General features: G+C 37.8%; 1 protein-coding gene across 5 annotated transcripts in view; it reads left to right on the forward strand.

Annotated features, from left to right (window-relative positions):
- Positions 1-12,986, forward strand: part of LOC140153540 (uncharacterized) — a 61,581-nt gene extending 48,595 nt beyond the window's left edge. For all 5 annotated transcript variants that reach the window (XM_072176312.1, XM_072176314.1, XM_072176315.1 and 2 more), the window contains 6 exons: positions 2,373-2,440; positions 2,995-3,063; positions 3,633-3,961; positions 4,370-4,710; positions 5,557-5,608; positions 7,707-12,986. In XM_072176312.1, the coding sequence (XP_072032413.1) occupies positions 2,373-2,440; positions 2,995-3,063; positions 3,633-3,961; positions 4,370-4,710; positions 5,557-5,604 (855 nt within the window). In that variant the 3' untranslated portion in view covers positions 5,605-5,608; positions 7,707-12,986. The remainder of the gene's footprint in view (positions 1-2,372; positions 2,441-2,994; positions 3,064-3,632; positions 3,962-4,369; positions 4,711-5,556; positions 5,609-7,706) is intronic.
- Positions 12,987-25,218: the final 12,232 nt, after the last annotated feature.

Genomic DNA, 25,218 nt, shown 5'->3' on the forward strand with positions numbered 1-25,218 from the left:
ATACTAGCGGGATACCCGCGCTTCGCGCGGGTCCCCGCTAGATGAGTAAATGGGAGCGATCACTAAAACAGGAGGAATTACTGAAAAGTAGAATCATTGAAAAAGTAAATTTTATTTTTCTAAACCTGCCCCTTCTGGCAGTTCCATTTAGCTTCTTTCTTTCTTTCAGTTTCTTCTACATGGGCCTAGTTTGTTCCCATTTAAAAAAAATTGCTATTTAGTTAGTGCTTTTCCGTTTCCATGTTATTTATTTATTTAGGCCTAACCGAATTCCCATTATGTTCCAAATCTGTCCTTTCTTACGCTTTCCTTTTAGCTTCTTTTTTATGCTGCTTAGCTTGCGATTTCCCGTTTCCATGTTATTTATTTAATTCTGTTCTCATTATTTTAGCTTCTTTTTTCTTATATTTCCTGATTGATTTTAATCTGATTTTAGCTTTTTTTTCTTACGTTTGCTGATTAGTTTTTGCTCCCGTTTCATTTAGTTATTACTGTAACCTTTTCAGTTTCTTCTACATAGATCTATTTTGTTCCAATAAATATATGCTGTTATTTTCCGTTTCCATGTTATTTATTTATTGATGTTATTTATTATTATTTATTATTTTATAAATCTACCCTTTCTTACGTTTGTCCTTTTAGCTTTGGCTTTTTTCTACATATTTTGTTCCCAGTTTTCATATTTCCTGCTTAGCGTGTGATTTCCCATTTGCATTTAATTATGTTCTCATTATTTTAGCTTCCTTTTCTCATGAAGTATTTTTCTCAGGCACGGAAAGTTGGCCTATGCATATGCGCCCGTGCGTGCGCGTCACATCCCTTGTACGCCAACGCACTAACGCCAACGCACTGCCAGTTAGTTACGGTAGGCCCTACGCGCTACCACTGAGTTTCGACAATAAAAAAGCCCGGGGAAAAAACACCCGGTTTTAACCATATTTCTTGACCGTTTTCAACCAAATGCATTTCCCGTATATATATTCCTCAATCTCCCGTATGAATTTGGCTGTAAAACTAAACGACGTTTCATAGGCCTAGAATAAATAATGAAATTGTACACTGACTGCCTCCACCTCGGGTCTCCTGATTCACGCGTCGTAGCCTTACTCTCTTGGCTGCCAACCTCGATGCAGTGGCGGAAAATGGGGCGCGTAGCTCTGCGTGGGGCTTAAAAGCTAGAATAAATAATGAAATTGTACACTGACTGCCTCCACCTCGGGGCTCCTGATTCACGCGTCGTAGCCTTACTCTCTTGGCTGCCAACCTCGATGCAGTGGCGGAAAATGGGGCGCGTAGCTCATGCGTAGAGGCTAAAAGCTCGTAAGATCATTAATAAATTATGCGTTGTTGCGCATCTAGATAGCCTGAATCATTTCTTGGCCACCTCGCAGTTGGCAGAAAACGGGCAATGTTGCTCTGCGTATGGTTTTGAATGTAAATATTTATACTACGCGATTCACACTGTCCTTATTACCCACAATGCCACTGCATGCGATTTTGCATAGCAACACAGCAGTTTTTTATGTTATTCTCTTAGTTACCATCAATTTGTGCAAAAACGAATGTCCGATGAAATAATGGCAATATGTACCCGATCAATAAACCACTAAATCAAAGTCGAAAGTCACGGCAATTCGGAGAACACTTGCGCACAAGATGAGCAATCTTCCTTTTATTTATATAGATGTTTATTATTTATCTGTTGTAATCTTGCATTCTTAATTCAATTACATGTTTTATTCAGGTCAGATGTTTTTACATGTTAGATTTTGACTATAAGAGTATGTTTTTTATCATGACCATGTGAAAGAACAATTTTGTAAATTTGAACATTATTTTGGCATGTGAGAGCGCACCACCATTAAACGCGCCATTGAATTACACAGAGAAAGATGCACTTCTGGATCCATTTTGGCAATTGAAAAACATATAAAGCTTAGTATCAAATTAAAGCTAACGGTATATATTGCTAACCACCAACTTTTTTGCTATTTTGCCACAAAGAAAAAGGTGCTAATTTAATCCTAAAAATTTCTTAATTTTCCAAACTGGACGTTGTTCAAATTCACGACAAAACTTATTTCTAAAATAAAAAATTGGGACATTTTCTCAGATTTCTTCATGTAGATACTTGTCGGAAGCAAATCAGCTAAAAACCTACAAATTTTGTCCATACGTTTAGAAAATAAAGTCGCAACAAGCTCAAATAAGCGGTGGACTGTTTTAACTGCATTTCACTGGTACATCAAATGTCATGTGGAGTGATTTGATGGTGCGCCCTCATGTACAAATAAAGTTGTAACAATGTTAACAATTCCTCTGACTTGCCTCCATATTTATTTCCTTGTACCAATGTATTCTTTATCCTGTAGTTGGCAGTTAGAGCAGCAGAACGTCAAGTCAAAGAACTAGAGAGGGAGAATGCCGGTCTAAGACACAAGTGAGTTGAAAAAAATATTGTAGAATTGTATTTACATAATGATTGCATTACATACGCTTGCAAAAAGGTAGAAAATGGAAGAAAATCTATATTGGAGAAATCACTAATATTGCACTTGTTCCTAGTCATGTGATTTTGGTACATGGGCTTTTGTGGGTCTTTAGCAAGTCTGAGAGAAAATTGGGCTGTTGATCTTTATGATGAATCCATAATTCCTTCCGGTTAGACGTCACACCGATGTGCACATCTTTTATCACACGTCGTTTCTGCGCATTGCAACATCTCAGGTATAAACCGCAAGGAATTATAGGATTTACAGAAAAGGTCAATTTCATTTGAAATCCATACACCCCCTATGGAATTTCAAATGGGGTCACCTGAATGACTCATTTACAATCTACACCCCCTGTGTGGATTTTTAAGGCCAAATCTTCCATTGGAGGGATATGGATTTTAACTGTAATAGCCCATTACTCCTTATTCAGAACATGTGCATCATTGACACAGGAAGCTAAATAACCTGTTTGTTCATATGATTGTTTTCCCCTTCGCAGGCTGACTGATTTGGAATCATCTCTGGATTTTGCTTCCTCACGTGGTGGCCCATCTCCATTCCATCCACCGTAAGTTTTTAATATTCATATACATCATATCAATGAAGTAATTATGCAAAGAGAGTCAATTCTACAGGTTGTATCAAAATGCATGATGTATCAGCCTATCACAAGCCTTGATTGTGTCTGTTTGTCTGCAATATGCGTGAGCGTCACGTCGCTCAGGGGCAAGCGGCATGACTGTAAGAAACCAGCATTATGTTTCATTTTAATGTAGCAACCCTTGGAAACTTGATGGGTAACAATCTACTTGGATACAGCATTTACATGCATTATTGAAGTATACAAGCAAGTCCTTATAATATGTGACACAATGATCTACTTAAATTTGAGTTACAATTGTGCTATTATTTCCCGTTTGGTGACCGTTGCTATGCTGAAAACCCCATATTTCTAGCGTATGTGGTTGTGAAGTTATGACATCCTAAAATGCACAATTTCTTATGTTTTCTGCATTTATTTGCTCATTTAATAATTTTGCCCTTTTCAAATTTTCTGATATTGACTCAAGTCACTTTCATTCAACCAAATTAATGTTAGTGGTATTATAACCTCTCCGTCTCTCTCTCCACTGACAGAGGACCTCCATCAAGACGAGGCCCAAGCCGTAACAGTATGCAGCACACTCCGCCACCAATGGATAGTCCTCCGCCGATATTCGATGGACCTCCACCTCCACGAGGTCCTCCACCTCCGCATCACTACGATGATAGGTACACACCATCACCTCCTAGGATGGACTTTGGACCACCCCCGCATCCGGGCACACCGTCACCACCTCCATTTGGAAGGAGGGGATCATCACCAGGGTTCAGAGGACCCCCACCTCCACACATGGATGATCCACGGTACGGTGGTCCACGGTATGGAGATCCGATGAGAGGACCAGAACCTTTCCATGGCGATGGTATGTGAAAAGTAGATTTATGATATGTTTTTCTGGCCTTAACCTTTTTTGGTATGATCATTGTTCAACACAAATTGAATACTTAATGATTTTAAAAAAATATGAAAACCCCTGGCACATATTTACTTCTTGAAAGTTTGTTTTAATTGTAGACCTGTATTATGTTATATTAGTCTTTTCTCTGTTTTGTTGATTGTAAACATATTTCGAACCCAAAAAAACGTAGTGCATGTACTTGGTCTGTTAAAATCATTCAATATTTAATTTAAGTGCATAGGCTTGGTTTTCAGTATTGGCAAGAATTGTGATGTAGGAATGTAATTGGTCATCTTTTTTTCACAGTTTTTGATACAGTGTGCAAAATACCAACTAAAATGTGTATCTCATTTTTTTTTACACCATTCTTAGGTATGAGACCAGGTAGCAGAGGCCCACGTCCACCTTTTGATGGCCCTCCTGGTCCTCCATTCGATGGCCCTCCAGGTCGTCCTCCATTTGATGGTCCTAGACCACCTTATGATGGCCCTCCATTTGATGGCCCCAGACCACCTTTCGATGGCCCTCCATTTGACGGTCCACCACCATTCGGACCCCATGGCCCACCTGGAATGCGTGGTCCACCACCACCTGGACCACATGGGTTTCCACCAGGACCACCACATGGCTTTCCACCGGGTCCACCACCACCACATATGAGAGGGGGACCTCCACCACGGAGAGGTGGCCCAAGGACTTCATCACCATTGGAGGTAGGTTTTAAACTTGTTTAACTTACGTCATCAGTTGATGTTATCGATGTTAAGAGTGTTTTTCTTTCTTAATCCTACACCCAGGGAAGGAAAGAAGAAAGAAAGGAGAAACTTTTTTTCTCTAGTGTTTCCTCTGGAGCAGGTTTTGAACCACTGACCCGTCAGGTGCCCTCCCTCTCCCAGGAAAAATCATGCACATGAGGGAAAATAAAACCCATTACAAGTAGCCCTGGGATATCACGTATTGAATCAATACAGCTCCCTGTGAGTGTGTGCTTCATTTTTCTCAATATTTGAGCACAAAATTCCGCTAGCTCAAGCACTGCTCCGATTGACCTTAAATGCGGTGTTACTCCATCTGTCTGCTCGAGTATAAACATTTTGACTGTAAGTACATAACATGGCAGATACTTGGGAGGCAATATCTTGGATATGCAAAATGGACATGACCTTAATCTTCCACACAGGGAGTGTGAATTTCATATGGGGTTACCTGAATGGGGGACTCCATTTGAAATCTACACCCGCTGTGGGAGTTTAAGGTCTTGTCTCCCATAGGAGTATATGGTTTCAAATGGCATAGCCCAATGGAACAAACATAGACAGTGCACGATCTGAGGTTACTTTTCCACTCCCAGACTACGGTTTGTACATTACAATGCATACAGCCTGTAGTATAGCCCTCTATAGCAATACTCATGTCTGTACGAAATAAAGCGTAGTATCAACATGTCCGTCAATAGCCTCAGATTGAGCATGCTATGCTATGTCCAAATTTTACTATCTTTATCAAAAGTCTTTGTGTTGTTCATCAAGGATTTACCATTTTTTTAAATTTTTATTTAGGATCAGCAACAGCATCCTTCAGGCTCACAGAGCCAACATCAAGCATAAATCGGTAAGTTATATGCATATCGTAGATAAAAAGAGATTTTAATTTTATCGCTGTAACAAAAGTTACAAAGTTGAACAGGTTCTGTAACATAGAGCTATATCATTGGGTGGAATTTATACACCCCCCCCCCTATGGAAGACACAACTTTAATCTCCCACACAGGGGGTGTAGATTTCAAACGGAGTCACCCATTCATGTAATCCCATTTGAAATTCACACTTCCTGTGTGGGAGATTAAGGTCATGTCTTCCATAGTGGGTGTGTGGATTTCAACTGGCACAGCCCAGTTCAGAAGTAGGCCCTTGGTCAGAAGAACATAATAAAATGCTTCAATCTGTGTAGCAGCTGCAGGACTGGACTCCTCTTTTATAGGAGAACTCTTCCCTAGTCTCCAATCACCCTTAGACTGTGTGTGACCTATGTAGTACCTACTACTCCGATCCCACGTATCATCTGATCCTCACTTGTTACCTGCCCGATTTTCAACAGAATAAGCAAATAGCTGTGAAATAGAACAATAATATTCTAGAAAATATGAAGATACACTGTGCTTTCATATATCTGTAATACTTATTGGAGTCGACATTGCACATGATCAGTGCTGTGAATGAGATGGTAGAGCGACTTGTTTGTTTGTTCTTTTATTTTGTTTATTATTTTGAATGTAATTTGAGTCACATCAGGTGAGGTAATTCATAAGTATATAGTACTAGCTCGTTGTGGAAGTAAAGCAGCAATAGGGAATCGGTATTGTTCACAGAAGGACTGGAATTTCCAGATCCTTTCGTGACTTTTCACATTTGTTTCTACTAACTGGAATTTCAATTTTAGATACGAGCGCTAATTGAGATCAGATTAGTTTGCTAAAAAATGTAGAAAGATGAGAGTCAAAGTAAACAATGCGTCCCTGGAAACCAAACTCAATGTCAGTTTGAATGTTTACACTGATCGGGCAATATACATTTTTCAATCAATATCATGGCATGTAAGTATGTGCTATGGCAACATACAACCTTTTCTGAATGAGTTTCCAATTACCAAAATGAAACATGATGAGTGTAGAATTAATAATCATCTTTTAATGTTAGACTGCAAGGAGACTGTATGTATGTGATCAAAGTAAACTGCCTTGTTTGCATGTGGCAGCTATCATAATTGGAGTTCGCTCCATGTATTGTGAATTTGTTATCAATTTGAAAGTGACATAGGGCAACTCAGTAATAGCCAGTACACCTTTCTTGCACTGAAATGATGAGAAATGACTAGGTTGCACTCACACATGTTAGACTGTTAATCATATCAGAGGCAAGACCTTCAGAGTAGCCTTTGATGCAGATAAGAAATTGAAATTGACCATGAAGTTGTCAAATTACATGAACTAATACATGACCTCAGAGAAGCTGTCTTACACTTCCCACAATGCATTTCTTCCCTGTACTGATTTGCTATTCAGTGCAACATGGGTCGATGGTGACAAAAAATATCTGAATTTACCCTAACACCCAACCCTGCTTTTTGCTATCGGAAGTTAAAGAAGAAACGAAAAGGGAGAGAAGATGAAGAAAGAAGTCATCTTAGGCCCCCCGCATGCCAAGCACACGATCATGGACCGGTAGCTACATGGGTGTTACGCTGCCCCGTGCAGCGATTCCGTGAGCATATAACACTTAGGGTGATTGTGTCATCGCAGACTCTGGGACTCATGCATGCGCAGTGGTTTTCATCGTGGTATTTTGTGGTATTTATAGGTATTAGGGTTAACATAGGCTTCAATCTGGAAAAATACATGCTATCTAACCGTAACACCCGACCCTGCTTTTTGCTATCGGAAGTTATAGAAGAAACAAAAAAAGAGAGAAGACAAAGAAAGAAGTGGTATTTATGGGTGTTAGGGTTAACAGAGTTCATCCAGACCTTGCAATTTAAGTATTTCATGTCACTATCGACCCATATTATAGTACACTGAATAGTAAATTCTCACAGGGAAGAAATGCATTGTGGGAAGTGTTCAGATACCTTCTCTGATATGAACTAATCCTTTTGTTACCACATCACTAATCACTAAACCATCTTGTATTTCTGTGTCTTTTTTGTCTTACAGATTTCTTAACCCGGACTTGTATATATCATAAAACAAAAGCAACTCTGTATATAGTATTATTTATATTTGCCGATCATGGATCACCACTCACTGACATTTTTGTCTTCATATTTTTACCTGGATTGTTTAATTCTGACAGAGATTTCAGGCTCATACTATTTCATTTTCAATTAAGGAATTTTGACAGCAGTCTTGTTTTTAGACGTCTTAACATCATGTGTTGTCAGTTCCTTTTAAATCCAAAGTTCCAAAAACTGACATTTTGTCTTCATATTTTTACCTTGTTTAATTCTGACAGAGATTTTAGGCTCATACTTTTTCATATTTCATTTTCAATTAAGGAATTTTGACAGCAGTCTTGTTTTTAGACATCTTAACATCATATGTTGTCAGTTCCTTTTAAATCCAAAAACCCAAAACTGACATTTTGTCTTCATATTTTTACCTTGTTTAATTCTGACAGAGATTTTAGGCTCATACTTTTTCATATTTCATTTCAATTTTAGGAATTTTGACAGCAGTCTTGTTTTTAGACATCTTAACATCATATGTTGTCAGTTCCTTTTAAATACAAAGTTCCAGAAACTATAATCGAAGACAAGAATAAAAAAAAAAAAAAGATTCGCCTCCGCCCCCGTCAATCGAACTTCCCATGGCCCATGATCGGTTAACATAGCTTAACTAGGGATGGCGCCCCCTAGTTACGCTATGCATACCAATCACGGGTCGTGCCACAGTTTGATTGACAGGGACGTCAGATGCAAATCTTTTTTTAAACTTTTTTTTATGTCTTTGATTATATCATGTCATTTGTCATCAGATGCAAACCTTTTTTGAACTTTTTTTCTGTCATTGATTATAACATGCCATTTGTCATCAGATGCACACTTTTTTTTGAAACTTTTTTTTCTGTCTTTGATTATAACATGCCATTAATTAGAATTGCTCTCAGTCAATTGAAATCTCTGTCCGAATATCACTTTGATGTCATTTGTCATCAGATGCAAACTTTTTTTAAAAACTTTTTTCTGTCTTTGATTATAATATGCCATTAATTAGAATTAGTCTCAGTCAATTGAAATCTCTGTCCGAATATAACATTGATTATAACATGCCATTTGTCATCAGATGCAAACTTTTTTTAAAAACTTTTTTCTGTCTTTGATTATAACATGCCATTAATTAGAATTACTCTCAGTCAATTGAAATCTCTGTCTGAATATAACTTTGATTTTAACATGTCATTTGTCATCAGATGCAAACTTTTTTTTTGAAACTTTTTTTTCTGTCTTTGATTATAACATGCCATTAATTAGAATTACTCTCAGTCAATTGAAATCTCTGTCGGATGGGTTACATATCGATTGTTCTAATTGTTAGTATTTTGTTCTGATAATGATTCATAAATCACTCGGGTGGGTTTAAAACAAATAAACACAATGTTATAAAATAACATGTTGTCTTGTTTTCTTTGAGGAATTTCTTAGAGTGTTTTTTAGTCTTTTTCACCCCTGAGGAAAAAGAAAAGTAGCTGTAGTACTAACAGGATGCTTACTTTCAAAGCAACCAACAACATTGGGGGATGATTGTATGGAATATCCCCCCTTATCAAAATATTGGTGGGATTCATCACCCATCTCTCTGGACTCTACACCTATGAATAGCATCACATTTTTGCCCAATAAGTTTAACCTTTGTTGCAGTTAGCGCGCAGTTTACCCATCCATTCATTACATTGGTTTCCCATTAAGTTAACCCTTAAGTTTACCCTGCTCATTAAATCATCCTGCTACTTATATATTTACTAACCCCAGCTAACCTTCTGCCATAGAATATGCGCAGTATTAGTGAGAATCTATCACCCTTGTTCTGTGTATTATGACATTGCTTTATGTGGTAAGTGTTGTTATGAATTTATGGAAGGTTACCTGTAATAATGATATTTGTTGAGTGCATATGTGACACGATCAAGGGAAATGAGTCGGATGTCGGTAATATTGATTTTGAGATATTGGCAAAGAAAGTGTTAAAATTCTTTTGTTTTATATTGTTTTCAGCGATTGATAAATTGACGTAACTTCACAAAGAAACGTCGTATCAACATGGGGTTTTCAGTTTCTGAAAGCTCTAAATGTCCTCTTTAGAAACATGTGTAAAACTCATTTTCGACCAGGGCCGACATGTGACTCATTCCCCTTGATCATGTCCCATATGTATTGAAATGACTTTAATAACAGTAAATGTGTACACTATTCCATAAAGCATATTGAGATATTGCAATCAATGTCACTAGTAAAGGCAACATAAAACCACAAACCCTTTAAAATCTAGTCATGCTAAACTGATTTTCAAAAGGTTGTTCAACTGTAGTTCAACTTGACTTCAAATTGGAAATTCTGACTTTTTTTTGGAAGGATATAACAAAATTCTCTGACCACCTCAGAACATTTGAAACTCCCAATCAGAATTTAATAGTCTTCAAACAATGTACCATTTGAGTATTATGTATGATCATGTTACACATTGCTGATGTGCCATGACATTCCTTGTACATGTATTAGTTGTTTATGAGATACATTGAATTTGTATCAGGCAGCATTATTTTGGGAATTTTTTTTAAATCATAGAAAGAAAATTCTGAGAGAATTTACCAAGCAAAGAATAATTCTTTGAAGGTATCTGTTAAATGTAAGCTGGTTTTAAGTCATAGCTTCAAAGTTACATAAATTGGTTTGGAATGAAGAATTTACAAAGGAGGTGGACTTCTTATGGGATTCCAAAATGGACTCCTTACTGTATAAAATTGACCATACTGGATTGTCATATATGAGGACAGCATGACGATTATAAAGGTTTGCACATATAAATCTCTAGCACATTGTTTAAATTGCATGACATGCAAAATAGTAGATACTCGGAGCAGGCGCATTGAATTGGGTGCATGTAAAAGAATCCAAATGTAGACCATTATAAGTAACATAATACAGACATTTTGGAGTTGGCATTCTTTACTTCAATTCATTGGCTTTGAGACTCATGATGGACTTCACTGATTCCAGTTGTGAATATCAGTATTTGAAAACAATGTAGCACTAAAAGTTTATTTGATAGGCAAATATAAGATCCATTCCATCTTTAATAAGTTGCTTTGTTTTGTTGTCTTTTGTTTTCTCTTTATACTGTGCAATACAATGCAAGCAGAGCATGTCTGCTTCAGTTTGACTTTCATATCAGAAATAGGAACCATATAGAAACATAGTTTATAGTCAAATTAAAGAAAATGTTGTAATATTAGCAGGTTTCAATGTTTGAACCAGTGAAATAGTATATTAGATGTAGACATATACATGCAATTCTTTTTATCCTTTTATGAAAGTAAAATGTTCCAAGGTTCCATTGTATTATAATGTGTTGTAGTTCTGTATGATTTTGTCAATCAAATGTAGCCCCTACCAAGAGAAAATCTGGATGTCTGGGGCGATAAGAGGATAATTTAATTTGAGTAAACATCAACAATTGTATACTGGTGTGGAGGATGCTCTTGCAACATCTCCCTATGAAAATAATATTGATTTTGCACAAGTATGTATTGAATTGCCCAGGATCATGAAAGAATCTCATAAAACTTTTTAAGAGGGACCACACTAATTCACCATTCCTATACACTAAATAGGTGAATTTTCTCACCGTTTCTGAGTTTGCTGTAGGAGGTTATGTAATAAATTTGGTGTCAGATAAAAGCTTGGTCTATGAAAACACTTTTAGGGTCATATGGTACAAAACGTTGACTCTTGTCGCTATTTGTTGGTGAAAAAAAAACCCCAAAAACTTGCCACTCTGATTTAAGAGCTCAGAAGCAGTTCAAACTTGCAACAAAACATCACAATGGCGATAACATTGTGATGCTCAAAATGTAAATATTTTTCGGAATTTGGGCAAATAATTTAATAAAAGTAACAACTTGGTTGATGTTTTTTCTAATATGCAATGAACTGATTGTGTGTGGTCCTCTCTTAAAATGCTCTGAGTACTTTGGTATACCCCGCATAAATAGACAAGAAGAATCAGGACTCGCTGCCATCTTTATTCGGGTATGAGGTAATAATTGGGTGTATCCATGTTTTGCCTGGGAAATAAACACTGCTTGTGCTGGCACTTGCAGACTTTTATAGGTGCAATTTGAAACGCTTCATAGTGAAATCGTGATTGCATCGAAGGCGTGACACATGCACATATTTATAAAAATTTGTCACATTTTTTTTTGTTTATTTCCTCGTACTGTTGGCAAAGGACCTGTTTATCCCAATTATTCCCCCATAGCTGACGGCGCCAATATACAGGGCAGTGCAGATTCTCAATTTGTGTGGTGTACCGCCATGTTCGATTACAATGGTTTTCTCTTATTTCTGGACATGCCCCTGATGCTGTGTACATTATTGCAAATGCTAAATTCTTGTTGGTGCTTATAAACATTATGTATACTTGCAACAATTTTAGTTAGTGTCTATTGCCAATTTGCAAAATTAAGTAAGAATATCTGTTTTAAAATATTTTTTTGATTTTGTAAAAGATGTCAACAAATGATACATTGGAATACCCTAAAAATGTGATTATATTTGGTAATGATTATATTAGTAGTTAGTGCGTGTGGGGGTGTGTGTGTGAAATATTGTCCAATGCCAAGCTTGGCAACTTTTAGTCTTAGGAACTGAGCCATCTTTCAGTTTCTGCAGACGCACTTTAGATTGTGATGTTCAAGAACGGAGCTAGTTCTTATACAGTTTTAATAGCACAAATACTGAAATATTTGGCTAATCATCATTTGAAAATTGATTTAAAAGAACCAACACAATGATATTTTTGTGTGCAAGGATTGAATTTTTGAAAATAAAAGGTAGCTGTATCTCATATACAGGATACAAATTGAATATGTGACCATCCACTACAACTGAGCCCGGATGTCTCCAGTGCCACTATTGAATATGCTCCATTGAACTTAACAATAAACAATAGGAAACAAAGGATTTATTGACTGTTTTATTGATTTTTCACTTCTTAAATGTCAAGTACTATAGACATGATATACATAATTTTAAAGCTAATTTCAAGCAGAATATTTTGGTTGAATATCTCAAAAATGATGATTGGCGACTTCAGGGCTCAGTTGTGCTGGATGGTCACATATAGGAGAGTGAAAGAAAGTTAAAAATGTTTCAATTTGCCAATGGTATTTTGCTTGTGATGGCAGAATAAATTATGAAACCAGTTTTATATGATAAATATTTTGTGTTTACAGTGTCATTACTTATTGTTAAATTACTCTATGTGACACGGTCTGCTCCATGGGGGCCAAAGGAGGCATTTTTGAAAATTGAGTTACAATAATTATTACCTTACACAAACATTAGGCTATCATATACTGAAAACAACCAAGGTCTACCATACTTCGTTCTAAAGTTCTGATGTTTTGTGAGGCCTATTTTCTTATGTATTTTATTGTTTTTTATTCCATATTTTTGCCTTTATCTCAATTTCAAATTTGCCGCCTTTGGCCCCCACGGACCAGATCATGTCACATATTACATACAGCAAATCCACTTAGCACCAGTGACGGCACTACGGGGGACAAGGGGGAATTCCCCACAATATTTTTCTTGCCCCCACCACTTCCAAGAAAAAAACCAAATTTGTAAAAAAAAATCTACTTTTTGCAGCAATTTGTGCAAAATTTGTTCAGTAAGAATGCTATTGGATTTGGTTGTGTAAATATTAGTACTAGTCTAGTCTTTCACCACCACAGCATAGCTCTTCCCAAATTCTGAATTTGGGTCTGTTTGATTTGTTCGTTTGCTTAAAACTTTTAGCCTTTTTTTAGTCCTCTTTTATCCTTTTATGTTCTGTACCTCAATATGTTTAGTAAAATTGTCTCACGGGCTTTACGTGCACAGTTAACTATGCACAATATCCTGCAGCCTAAGATGGGTTGGGGTGGGCGTATATCTCTTTACAAACAGCTTCTGATACATTGACATGATTCTTTGGTACACAGGACCAACAGCTTTATGTGACTAACGTACCACTAGATGCCACACATACACTACCTATGATACCTGTGTTACGAGTCGTACTTGACTCAAGGCCAAAATCACCTTTTACCCGAACTCACATGAATGCACAACACAAATACACTGTTTATTTAAGCTAACACAATCTAAGTCTTTAATTGAAAACAGAGTATGATCGGTACATATAATAACAATATCGCATATACAATAAAATCACACAATGACAGTTTTACTCTATGACTACTTAACCAGCTGTCTTCTTGTTGGTGATCCTAGAGTTCTTGCAATGTTCTGGACGACTGATGTCATATATCCTTATTCGCTTGTCCTGCGAAGTCCAGTGTACACTTGCGCTTATAAATCCTTATGTATAAAATCCTCATACTGAAAATGATGATGCTTTCTCCAATCTCCTTTATGCGCTGTTATCTCCACAAATATATCTCCTTGCGCTGCTTTCTCCTCAAATATATCTCCTTGCGCTGCTTTCTCCAAAAATGGTGTTTCTTTCACCAATCACTCTTTTTCCAGGGAACCGGTTTCTTTAACACAGCTCCACTGTTTTTTGACAGATGCGTGGCCTTCACAAACCCAGCAAACTCCAGCAATTTGACAGAAGAACTTTTAATCCTTTGATTAGGAAGAGCACTTTTGTGTGCTCGCTGTCTTCTTCGTTGCTGTATTAAAATTAGCTCAATTATTGGCTATATAAACTGGTTAAATGTACTTCTTTTTTGAAGCACGAAGACCATCACACACATGTGGAGTTTTCAATCTCACATAACATTCTGTAAAGTCCCAACAAAAGCCTCAAGCTTTTTATATCAGTACTCATGCAAAAAACCCATCATCTATAAATAAACCATTACTTCAATCACATTTTCACAACATTGCTGCAATCTTGGGATTTCCCAAGATTAATTACACACATTCACCTTTCACATTACATCACTTCCTGGGGTTTTTTCCTGATGGTGCAATAATGAACTGGGGCTTTCCAAGTTCCAAACATAGCTCTGACTTTGTTTACAATAATTTGGGGGAATACCAAAATGACTTTCCACACCATTGTCTTGCACGCATACCAGGGGTTTCCCATCTCATGAAATACTTTCAGCTTGTAAACAAAGTTAAATAATCAAATTAAATTAAATTACTCAGGGCACATAACACCCTCCCCCTTAAAAGAAGAAAGTTCGAATGTAATGAAAACTTTCTTAAATGTTTTCTTCTTTTACATCAACTTCAACATATTATCAACTTTGAGTATTTAACTCATCATACACAGTGACTACTTGTCACACACAACTTCCCTTTTAAAGGAAATTTTTGTTTATCAGCCCTTTTTATGCAATTCTGGACAGGGCATCAGCCATTACATTGTCTTTTCCCTTAATATGTTTGATGTCCAGATTGTATTCTTGCAAGGTCAAACTCCACCTCACCAGTCTTTGGTTTTTGTTCTTCATCCTGTTGATGAAGGTGAGGGGATTGTGATCTGTGAAAACAAGCACAGGGTATACTGTGGTACCCAAATACACATCAAAATGTAGCAATGCTAATAGCAATGCTAGACACTCCTTCTCAATTGTGGAGTAATTTCTCTGGTGCTTGTTGAATTTCCTTGAAAAGTAACATATGGGGTGGTCAATTTGATCTTCACCCTCTTGCATCACAACACCTCCACAGCCTATGTCACTGGCATCAACAGTCAACTTGAACTGCTTCTGAAAATCAGGTGCAGTTAGCACTGGTGAACTCATGAGTATTGACTTGACTTTGTGAAAAGCATTTTCACACTGTTCTGACCAAATGAATTTTGCATCTTTCTTCAACAAATCAGTCAAAGGACTTGCTATCTCTGAAAAGTTTGGACAGAACTTTCTATAATAGCCAACCATTCCTAGAAATCTCATGAGTGCCTTCTTGTTTACAGGTGTGGGGTATTGCTCAATTGCTTCAACTTTGGCTTTGATAGGTTTCACCTGACCTTGACCTACAACATATCCTAAGTATGTGACTGTGGCATGGCAAAACTCACTTTTACCAGATTGACTGTCAACTGTACTTCAGACAGCTTCTCAAACAATTGATGGAGTTGTTCCATGTGTTGTTCCCAAGTTTGACTGTAAACAATCAAATCATCTACATACGCTTCACATCCCTCTATGTCTGCCACAATTTGGTTCACCATTCTCTGAAATGTTGCTGGGGCGTTTTTCAACCCGAATGGCATAACTTTGTATTGGTAAAGACCAAATGGTGTACAAAAAGCAGAAATCTCTTTGGCACGGTCTGTGAGTGGAACCTGCCAGTACCCTTTCAAAAGATCAAATTTGCTAACAAATTTTGCATTCCCAATTTTGTCTATGCAATCATCAATTCTTGGAATTGGGTACGAGTCTGTCTTTGAATGAACATTTGCAGCTCTCATGTCTCATGCGACCAATCGGTATGAACCATCAGGCTTGGGAACAAGAATACATGGTGAACTCCACTCACTACTACTTGATTCTATGATATCATTGTCTAGCATATAATTAATCTCATTTTTGAGATGTTCCATTTTCAATGGATTGACTCTGTAAGGATGCTGCTTGATTGGTTTTGTATCACCAACATCTACATCATGAAATGCAGCATTTGTTCTACTTGGCGTATCAGGAAATATATTGTCAAATTTGTGAATCAAATTTGCAATTTGACTTTTGTTGATCTTGAGAAAGATGACCTAACTTTGAGTCCAAATTAGTGAGCACATCAGAATTGTTCAATTTTACATTATACTCTTTGTGCTCCAGCTCTTTATCCTGGTCAAATGTGACATCAGAATTGTCATCTTTACTCTTGTCTACATTGGCGATTTTGTCTACATCGGCATGTTTGTCTACATTATCAGCATGTTTTACTGTACACACAGGTTTTGGAATGCCACTGTCACTTCTTTCAACATACTCTTTGAGCATATTTATGTGGCATAACTGCCTGCTCTTGCGTCTACAAGGAGTCTTGATAATATAATCTACTTCACCCACTTTTGACTCCACTTCACATGGGCCATGATATCTGGCTTGTAATGGGTGTCCTGGAATTGGAAACAGTACTAGAACTTTGTCACCTGGTTTGAACACTCTCTCTTTGGCATGTTTATCATACCATTGTTTCATTTTGGCCTGACCCTGTTTCAAGTTTTCTTTGGCAATATCAGTTACTCTGTTAAGCCTATGCTTAAAATTGGAGACATAATCCAATAAACTGATATCTGATTTCTCATTGAGCCACTTTTCTTTCAACAACTTTAAGGGCCCGCGCACTGTGTGTCCAAACACTAACTCAAAAGGACTAAATCCTAAAGTTTCCTGAACAGCTTCCCTAGCAGCAAACAACAAGTGCACTCCCTCATCCCAGTCCCTCTGAAATTCCAAACAGTATGTTCTGATCATGTTTTTCAATGTTTGGTGGAACCTTTCTAGTGCACCTTGTGATTCTGGATGGTAAGCACTTGAGGTATACTGTTCTATACCTAATTGATACATGACCTGCTGAAATACTCCAGAAGTAAAGTTTGATCCTTGGTCTGACTGTATGGACTTGGGGAGCCCCACAAATGTGAAGAACTTGGTTAAAGCTTTCACTATTGTCACTGCTTTAATATTTCTCAAAGGTATGGCTTCAGGAAAGCGTGTTGACGCGCACATAATTGTCAGAAGGTATTGATTACCTGACTTAGTCTTTGGTAGGGGGCCTACACAATCAATAATAACCCCACTAAATGGTTCATCAAAGGCTGGAATTGGCTTTAATGGAGCAGGAGGTATTTTCTGATTTGGCTTCCCTACTACTTGGCATATGTGACATGTTTTGCAATATTCAGAAACATCTTTTCTGAGAGTGGGCCACCAGAAATGTCTCAGAATTCTTTCATGAGTTTTCTTAACACCCAAATGCCCTGCCATGGGACTATCATGTGCTATGTTAATAACTTCAGTGTGGTAGACTTTTGGTACCACAATTTGGTGCACTACCTTCCACTCTTCATCGGCAGGCACATCAGGTGGGCGCCACTTTCTCATTAGCACACCATCTTGTTTGTAAAAACAGACAGAATTTTGTTCTGCTTCTTCTAGGGTCAATGCCCTTTGATTGATCTCTTTGAGTTCTGGGTCATTTTGTTGCTCCAGAATCAGCTTGTCATGACTTAATGGGTCTTTCATGGTTTCCCCAATTTGTTCATGCTCAGAGGCTGTGTCATTTTGAGGGGTATTTTTATCCCCAGGAGACGGAAGTTGATCTTCTTTCTCATTCAACTTTGACACAAATGTGTCTTCCAAATTGTAGCCTAAGTCATCAATTTGGTTGTCCTCAATTGTTTCTAATGAGGCTCTCTTACTCATTGCCCGTGTCACTGCACATGCAGGAAATATCTCCTCTTCCTCACTATCATCATCCTGTATACAGGGCTTATCTGTGACTATTGGGTCAGGAAAAACCTTCCCCCCTGCCAGATCATTTCCTAGCAACATGGACACTCCCTTGACTGGCAATTCATGTCTAACTCCTATGGTTACAGGACCAGAAACCAAGTCAGATGTCAAGTTAATTTTGTGGAGAGGTACACTAATTATTTCCATCCCAATACCCTGGATCAAAGCATTACCTGCTGAACTATCCTCATTAAAGGGCAAAGTTCCTTCCAGAATCATAGACCGTGCACAACACGTATCTCCCACAATCTTGATGGGCTTTGGACTACCATTCTCACCAAGTGATACTACTCCCTCCAACACAAATGGTTCAAATTCTTCACACACCTTGTCTGTCTCACCTCCCTTTTGTGGGAATTCTTGTTTCTTGATTTGACTGACTTGTTTCTTTGACTCAAGTGACACTGCACATCCTACAGTATTACTAGCAGTTTGCTGCTGTTTTTGTGCGTCTTGTCTGCCTTTTAAGAAATAACACTGGGTCATCGTGATGCCCTGGTCTCTTACAATGAGTACAAGTTACTTTGGCTTTAAATTCAGTCCCAAATTTTGCTCTGTTACCTGAACTCCTGGGGTCCCTCTACCACCAGCACTATGCTGTGAATTAGACTGAGGTTTCACTTCTTGTGTACCACCCTGATTTGCTCTAGGTTGATTATGGCTGAACCTGTTTGAATAACTTCTGTTCTGACTAAATCTACTCCCATTCAATTTGTGAGTTAAGCCATAGTCGTCCGCCATTGTCGCCGCCTCATTTAGCGTCTTAATTTTGCTAGCGCTTTCATCCAAATGGGTTTTAATGTCAACGTGGACACATTTCTTGAACTCTTCTATAAGAACCAATTGCTTAAGTTGGCGAAATCATCTTTGACTTCTTTTGAACCAAGCCACCTGTCAAACATTTGTTCTTTTACTCTGGCAAATTCTACATGGGTTTGATCTGCTTGCTTTCTTGAATCTCTGAACTTTTGTCTGTATGCTTCAGGCACCAATTCATAGGCCTTAAGGACTGCCTGTTTAACTTCTTCATAATTATTACACTTCTCTATTGGTAGAGCTGAGTAAGTCTCCTGGCCTTCCCCACAAAACTACTTTGTAACAGTAGGGTCCAATGCTCTGGAGGCCATTTCAAATTTGTAGCTACCTTTTCAAAATGTTGAAAGTACTCGTCAACTTCTTTCTCTTTGAATTTAGGCACAAGCTTTACATACTTTGTAACATCAAACCCTGACTTTGACTTTGAGGAGAAACTTGATGAGTATTTGTCACCTAGCTTAGCCAACTTCTCTTGTTCAAACTCAATTTCTTTTTCTTTCAAATGTGCTTCCAGCGCCATCTTTTCATGGCGCTTTGTCTTCCATTGCCATTTTCTGTTTCTCCATATCTAATCTTTCTTGTCTTTCTTGTTTTTCATTCTCTAACTTGATAATTTCCAGTTTTTCTTTTTGATCCATTTCCATTTTCTTTTGGTCCATTTCCATTTTCCTCAATTCTAATTGAATTTCCAACTCTTTTTCAACTTAAATGCTGAGTCCCCACCAATTTCTACTTCAAGTTTCTCTTCCAAATAGGATTCATCAAAAATATCTTCCCCGACCAAAACATCTATCAAGGCATTTTTGATTATTTGCTTTCTTGTCATAATGTTGGGCACATGCCAATAAATCAGGCTTCTTCAACTCATCAAACTTCTCCCAATTTATAGTTTCAAGAAACTCTTCTGCTTTGAACTCTGTCATACTGTACTTTCACTTTCAAGACTCAGTATATTAATGTCAACTTTTTTACAGTGTATCTTCCCGGACGAGCCCCCAATTTTTGTTACGAGTCGTACTTGACTCAAGGCCAAAATCACCTTTTACCCGAACTCACACGAATGCACAACACAAATACACTGTTTATTTAAGCTAACACAATCTAAGTCTTTAATTGAAAATAGAGTATGATCGGTACATATAATAACAATATCGCATATACAATAAAATCACACAATGACAGTTTTACTCTATGACTACTTAACCAGCTGTCTTCTTGTTGGTGATCCTAGAGTTCTTGCAATGTTCTGGACGACTGATGTAATATATCCTTATTCGCTTGTCCTCACGAAGTCCAGTGTACACTTGCGCTTATAAATCCTTATGCGTATAAAATCCTCATACTGAAAATGATGATGCTTTCTCCAATCTCCTTTGCGCTGTTATCTCCACAAATATATCTCCTTGCGCTGCTTTCTCCTCAAATATATCTCCTTGCGCTGCTTTCTCCAAAAATGGTGTTTCTTTCACCAATCACTCTTTTTCCAGGGAACCGGTTTCTTTAACACAGCTCCACTGTTTTTTTGTCCTGCGAAGTCACAAACCCAGCAAACTCCAGCAATTTGACAGAAGAACTTTTAATCCTTTGATTAGGAAGAGCACTTTTGTGTGCTCGCTGTCTTCTTCGTTGCTGTATTAAAATTAGCTCAATTATTGGCTATATAAACTGGTTAAATGTACTTCTTTTTTGAAGCACGAAGACCATCACACACATGTGGAGTTTTCAATCTCACATAACATTCTGTAAAGTCCCAACAAAAGCCTCAAGCTTTTTATATCAGTACTCATGCAAAAAAACCATCATCTATAAATAAACCATTACTTCAATCACATTTTCACAACATTGCTGCAATCTTGGGATTTCCCAAGATTAATTACACACATTCACCTTTCACATTACATCACTTCCTGGGGGGTTTTCCTGATGGTGCAATAATGAACTGGGGCTTTCCAAGTTCCAAACATAGCTCTGACTTTGTTTACAATAATTTGGGGAATACCAAAATGACTTTCCACACCATTGTCTTGCACGTACCAGGGGGTTTCCCATCTCATGAAATACTTTCAGCTTGTAAACAAAGTTAAATAATCAAATTAAATTAAATTACTCAGGGCACATCACACCTGCATATGCTAAGTAGTGTATCTGTACCACCTGGAACATATTAATGAACCAACGTTTATGCATACCACTACATGCATGTACAGGTCTGAATTCAAATGGACTATGACACACTGCGGATCCATCATTGTAGGATGGTAAAAAGAATAGGACAAACAAAATGTTTAGCAAAATTTTGCATTAAATCTGGGTTTGAAGCAGTATCAGTTTTGCTAAATATCATCTTAAAAAGTTTGCCAGCTGGCAGCCCAAAATCCCGGTGGGTTCAGTCTTCACTGACAATGTGTACGCATGATGGTTCCAATTAGGGTACTTTTCAAGAAATGTCCATGAATTTTCGAGGACAAAATTGTTCGCGATTGTCCAAATTAGGGGTGTTTTGGAGCAAAATTGTCCTTGAAATGCTACAGTTTTTATTATTGTCCTCATTTCCCTGTGAAATAGGGGTAAAATTCAAAAGCGTACTTGAAATGGTAAAAATAGGGGTATTTATTTCGGAAAAATGTCCTCGATTCCTTGTGATAAGGGGGTGAAATGAAAATGCATCCTCAAAATGATGAAAATAGGGGAGGTATTTGGGGCAAATTTTCCTTGATTTCGCGAAAATAGGGGTTAAATTGCTGCAAATGTCCTCGATTCCCCGTGAAATAGGGGTCATTTTCAAATCCTGGAACGGTCATACGTCCTACCTTTAAATACAAACTGAACCCACCGGGCCCAAAATAGATTTCATAAACTTTTATTGCAACATTTCTTTTATTGAACTTAGGGACCATTCACAAACACTTGTTAAGGGGGCCTGATGCAAAAAGGGGGCCCTGAAAATTTTTTTTTTTTTTTTTGAGGGGGGCCTGAAAAAAATGATCACAAATTTTCCTGGAAAAATTAAGTTTATATGCTTTTCTATGGGGTTGACCCATAATTTTCATGTCAAAAAGGGGGCCCTGAAATTTTTGAGGTCTGTAAAGGGGGGGCCCGAAAATTTTTTGAGATAAAATTTTTTTTGCATCAGGCCCCCCTTACAAGTGTTTGTGAACGGTCCCTTACGACCTCAGCAACAAACACTTGGTAATCAGACTCGCACCACACATGGATTTCATTAAATGAATTATAGATGCCATTAAAACTTTTAATGGGTTAATGTTCCAATCAATGCTATCTGTGGCATATCTTGCAAGCCTTATCACAGTTGTATGTATTAAGTCCGGTTCTTACTCCACATTGTAGTGCTATGCGATGCTATAAAAACTGAAATCTGAGCCAGGTTTTTACAAGCTCGGCGGTAAAAATTCTCATCGCGCTGTGGAAATTTCGGTCAGCGATGGAGTTGGATTTTGTTCAACTTTATAGCATCGCGTTGCGATATCGCAACCGTGCAGGCTTGTGATTGGCTGCTGGAAAATCTTGATCAGCAGAATGACCATATTTAGGCCCTTTACAATTAATTCTTAGTTTCCTGTTTCCCGCCCGCGTCCAAAGTTGAGAATTGCAAAATATTTAATTATTTTATTTTTATTTTGGATTTTCTCTTTTAAAATAACTTTAAATGACTTCCTTGGCTTCTTCTGACTTTGCTCATATCAACTATAATGATGAATAAACAAAGAACATTTAACTCTACCATAACTTATTATAAAATCAAACATAGATGTAAAATAATTAAATGCATGGTCCTAGTCAAAACGGGTTGATGTAGGTTGCGACCACTTGGTTTAAAATAAAGAAAATAATAGATAATTAATAATTAATAATTAAAAGTCGCCTCATCCCTTGTTTTCAACCATGAAACAGGAAACTAAGAATCAATTGTGAAGGGCCTAAAAGGAGATGCAGACCCCACATGCTTTTAAAACCTTGCAGCATCCCGCAATGAAATTAAAATGTACATTTTAATTTCATTGCGGATGCTGCGAGGTTTTAAAAGCATCGCATCGCGCTGCGATGTGGAGTAAGAATTGGACGTTAGGCCTATGTTACAACTTCCCACTGCTTGGCATCATTCTAATCATTACACGTAGTGTTTATGATTGATATATTGAACTGGAAACTGACTATGTGACTTGTCAGCCTAATTGGGCTACTTATACCACACTCCCCAAAATTGGGCTGCATTTAAGTATTACGGCTGTCGGTACTGATGTTTCTATGGCAATTTTATTTTGTTGATGGTCACAGCCTTTGGAGTCTTCAAAAAGTTTAATGGTCTTTTCCAAGTGTGATCAATCCCTTTGTAAAGGATGTTTTGTGAATCAAGTAGTCATCCCCCATGGGTGATTCCTTGAATTTAATAGGTTTCTTCCCTATGAATTCAGTAGCAGTCCCCATGGGTGTCAATTGGGTGACATCTGGCCGTCTCCCACTGTTTGAGAAAATTAGCCACTTTTTGTAACTTTCAGCTATGTTGGGGAAATTGAGGCTCAATTCCCCCTCTCCCCCACTTTTTAAGATGGATTGACACCACTGGTAGTCCCAGGTAGAACTGCCCAAATTGAAGGATTTTGGGTGCCTTTTGACTGTAAATTGGGCTACTTTTTATCACATCTGCCACCGCCTTGATGTGGCACTCACTGCGCATTTGGTCTGGCAATCAGGCAATCCTGGAAACCAATTGAGTGTTGTCTATTATAGAACAGTACAGTGGCAGAAATCAGATCAGTTTACATTGATATTTATAGTATGCTCTTGATATTTACCTAGCTGGGGGGTTTTCAACCCCCCGAGCTAGGTACTGTTTTGCTATCCGATTCTTCTTTCTTTACCTAGCCGGGACACCGGCTAGGTCTTGTGATGCTATCGGATCTTTCTTCTGCTTCTTTCTGGCAACACGCATGCGTGACTTGCCACGTTTACGCCTAGCTCTGTTATGCTTTGACCGATTTTGACTATACTTGGTCGCAAAACACCACTGACCATGTCCCCACATGTGACATGACATTGAACTCCATTTGACCTTTGACCTGCTCACAATGGCAAAAATGCAAAAAAACTCTAAAATGCTTCTTCTTCCACAAATAACATGTGATGGTGACATGCTTAGGTCATGTGACTTGACTTTGATCGGTGTCTATAGGGTGTTCACAGATAAGGGGTCAAAGGTGATTAAGGGGTGCATTTCCGGTCTGAAAGCTAAAAATATTCAAAAAATCACTGCTTTTACAAATTACATAGCAGAGTGTTGTCATTAACACACTTGCATTGCTACTAACCAGGGTCCTTGGGGTGCTTACAGTTTTGGGGTCAAAGGTCATTAAGGGGTCGCTTCCGGTCAAAAACCAAAAATCATCAAATATGTTAATTTTTTTATATCTCAAAACGTAACCAGACCAGAGTCACATAAACTTCATATATGCATTAGTGTTACCCGATGTATGCACGGTATTTTTATTTTTTGGTCAAAGGTCATTTAGACGTCATTTCCGGTTTTAAGCTAAATAACTTTAAGACTTTTTATCTCCATAACTAAGCATAGTAGATTTTTTAAATTTAAACTGTAACAATGCATTTTCTTGTTGTATATAAGGTTTTTTTTATTTTGGGGTCAAAGGTCATTAAGGAGGTCAAAACGTCAAATTTGCCAAAAAATGTTTAAAATTACGGAAAAGTAGCTGCATCTCAGCCTATGGAAGACGGATAAAGCACCTACATGCTACAGTGATGCACCATTAATGGTGTGAGATGTCCATAATAGCCGGTTCAAACTTTAAGATAAGACTGGCATTTCCGGCCCCGGCTAGGTCCAGATCTGTAACCAGATCTAGTTACCTAGCCGGGTCTCTCCCGGCTAGGGATTGTTTTCCTAATCGGTCACCAAATTCTGGCAACAAAATACACATTTTTTGCTCCAGCTCAGACATGCTTTGACCGATTTTGACCTAACTTGGCCACAACCATCATTGACCACGACCATACATGTCACGTGACTTTGAATGGGTTAAAGGTTACAGAGGGGTCAAATAGGCCATAAATGTGATTTGAGCTAAAAGTGCTTTTCCTCCTACATGCAACATCCTACAATGACGTCACTTG

The sequence above is a fragment of the Amphiura filiformis genome, chromosome 5, assembly GCF_039555335.1.
Source record: "Amphiura filiformis chromosome 5, Afil_fr2py, whole genome shotgun sequence".
NCBI classification, from domain to species: Eukaryota; Metazoa; Echinodermata; class Ophiuroidea; order Amphilepidida; family Amphiuridae; genus Amphiura; species Amphiura filiformis.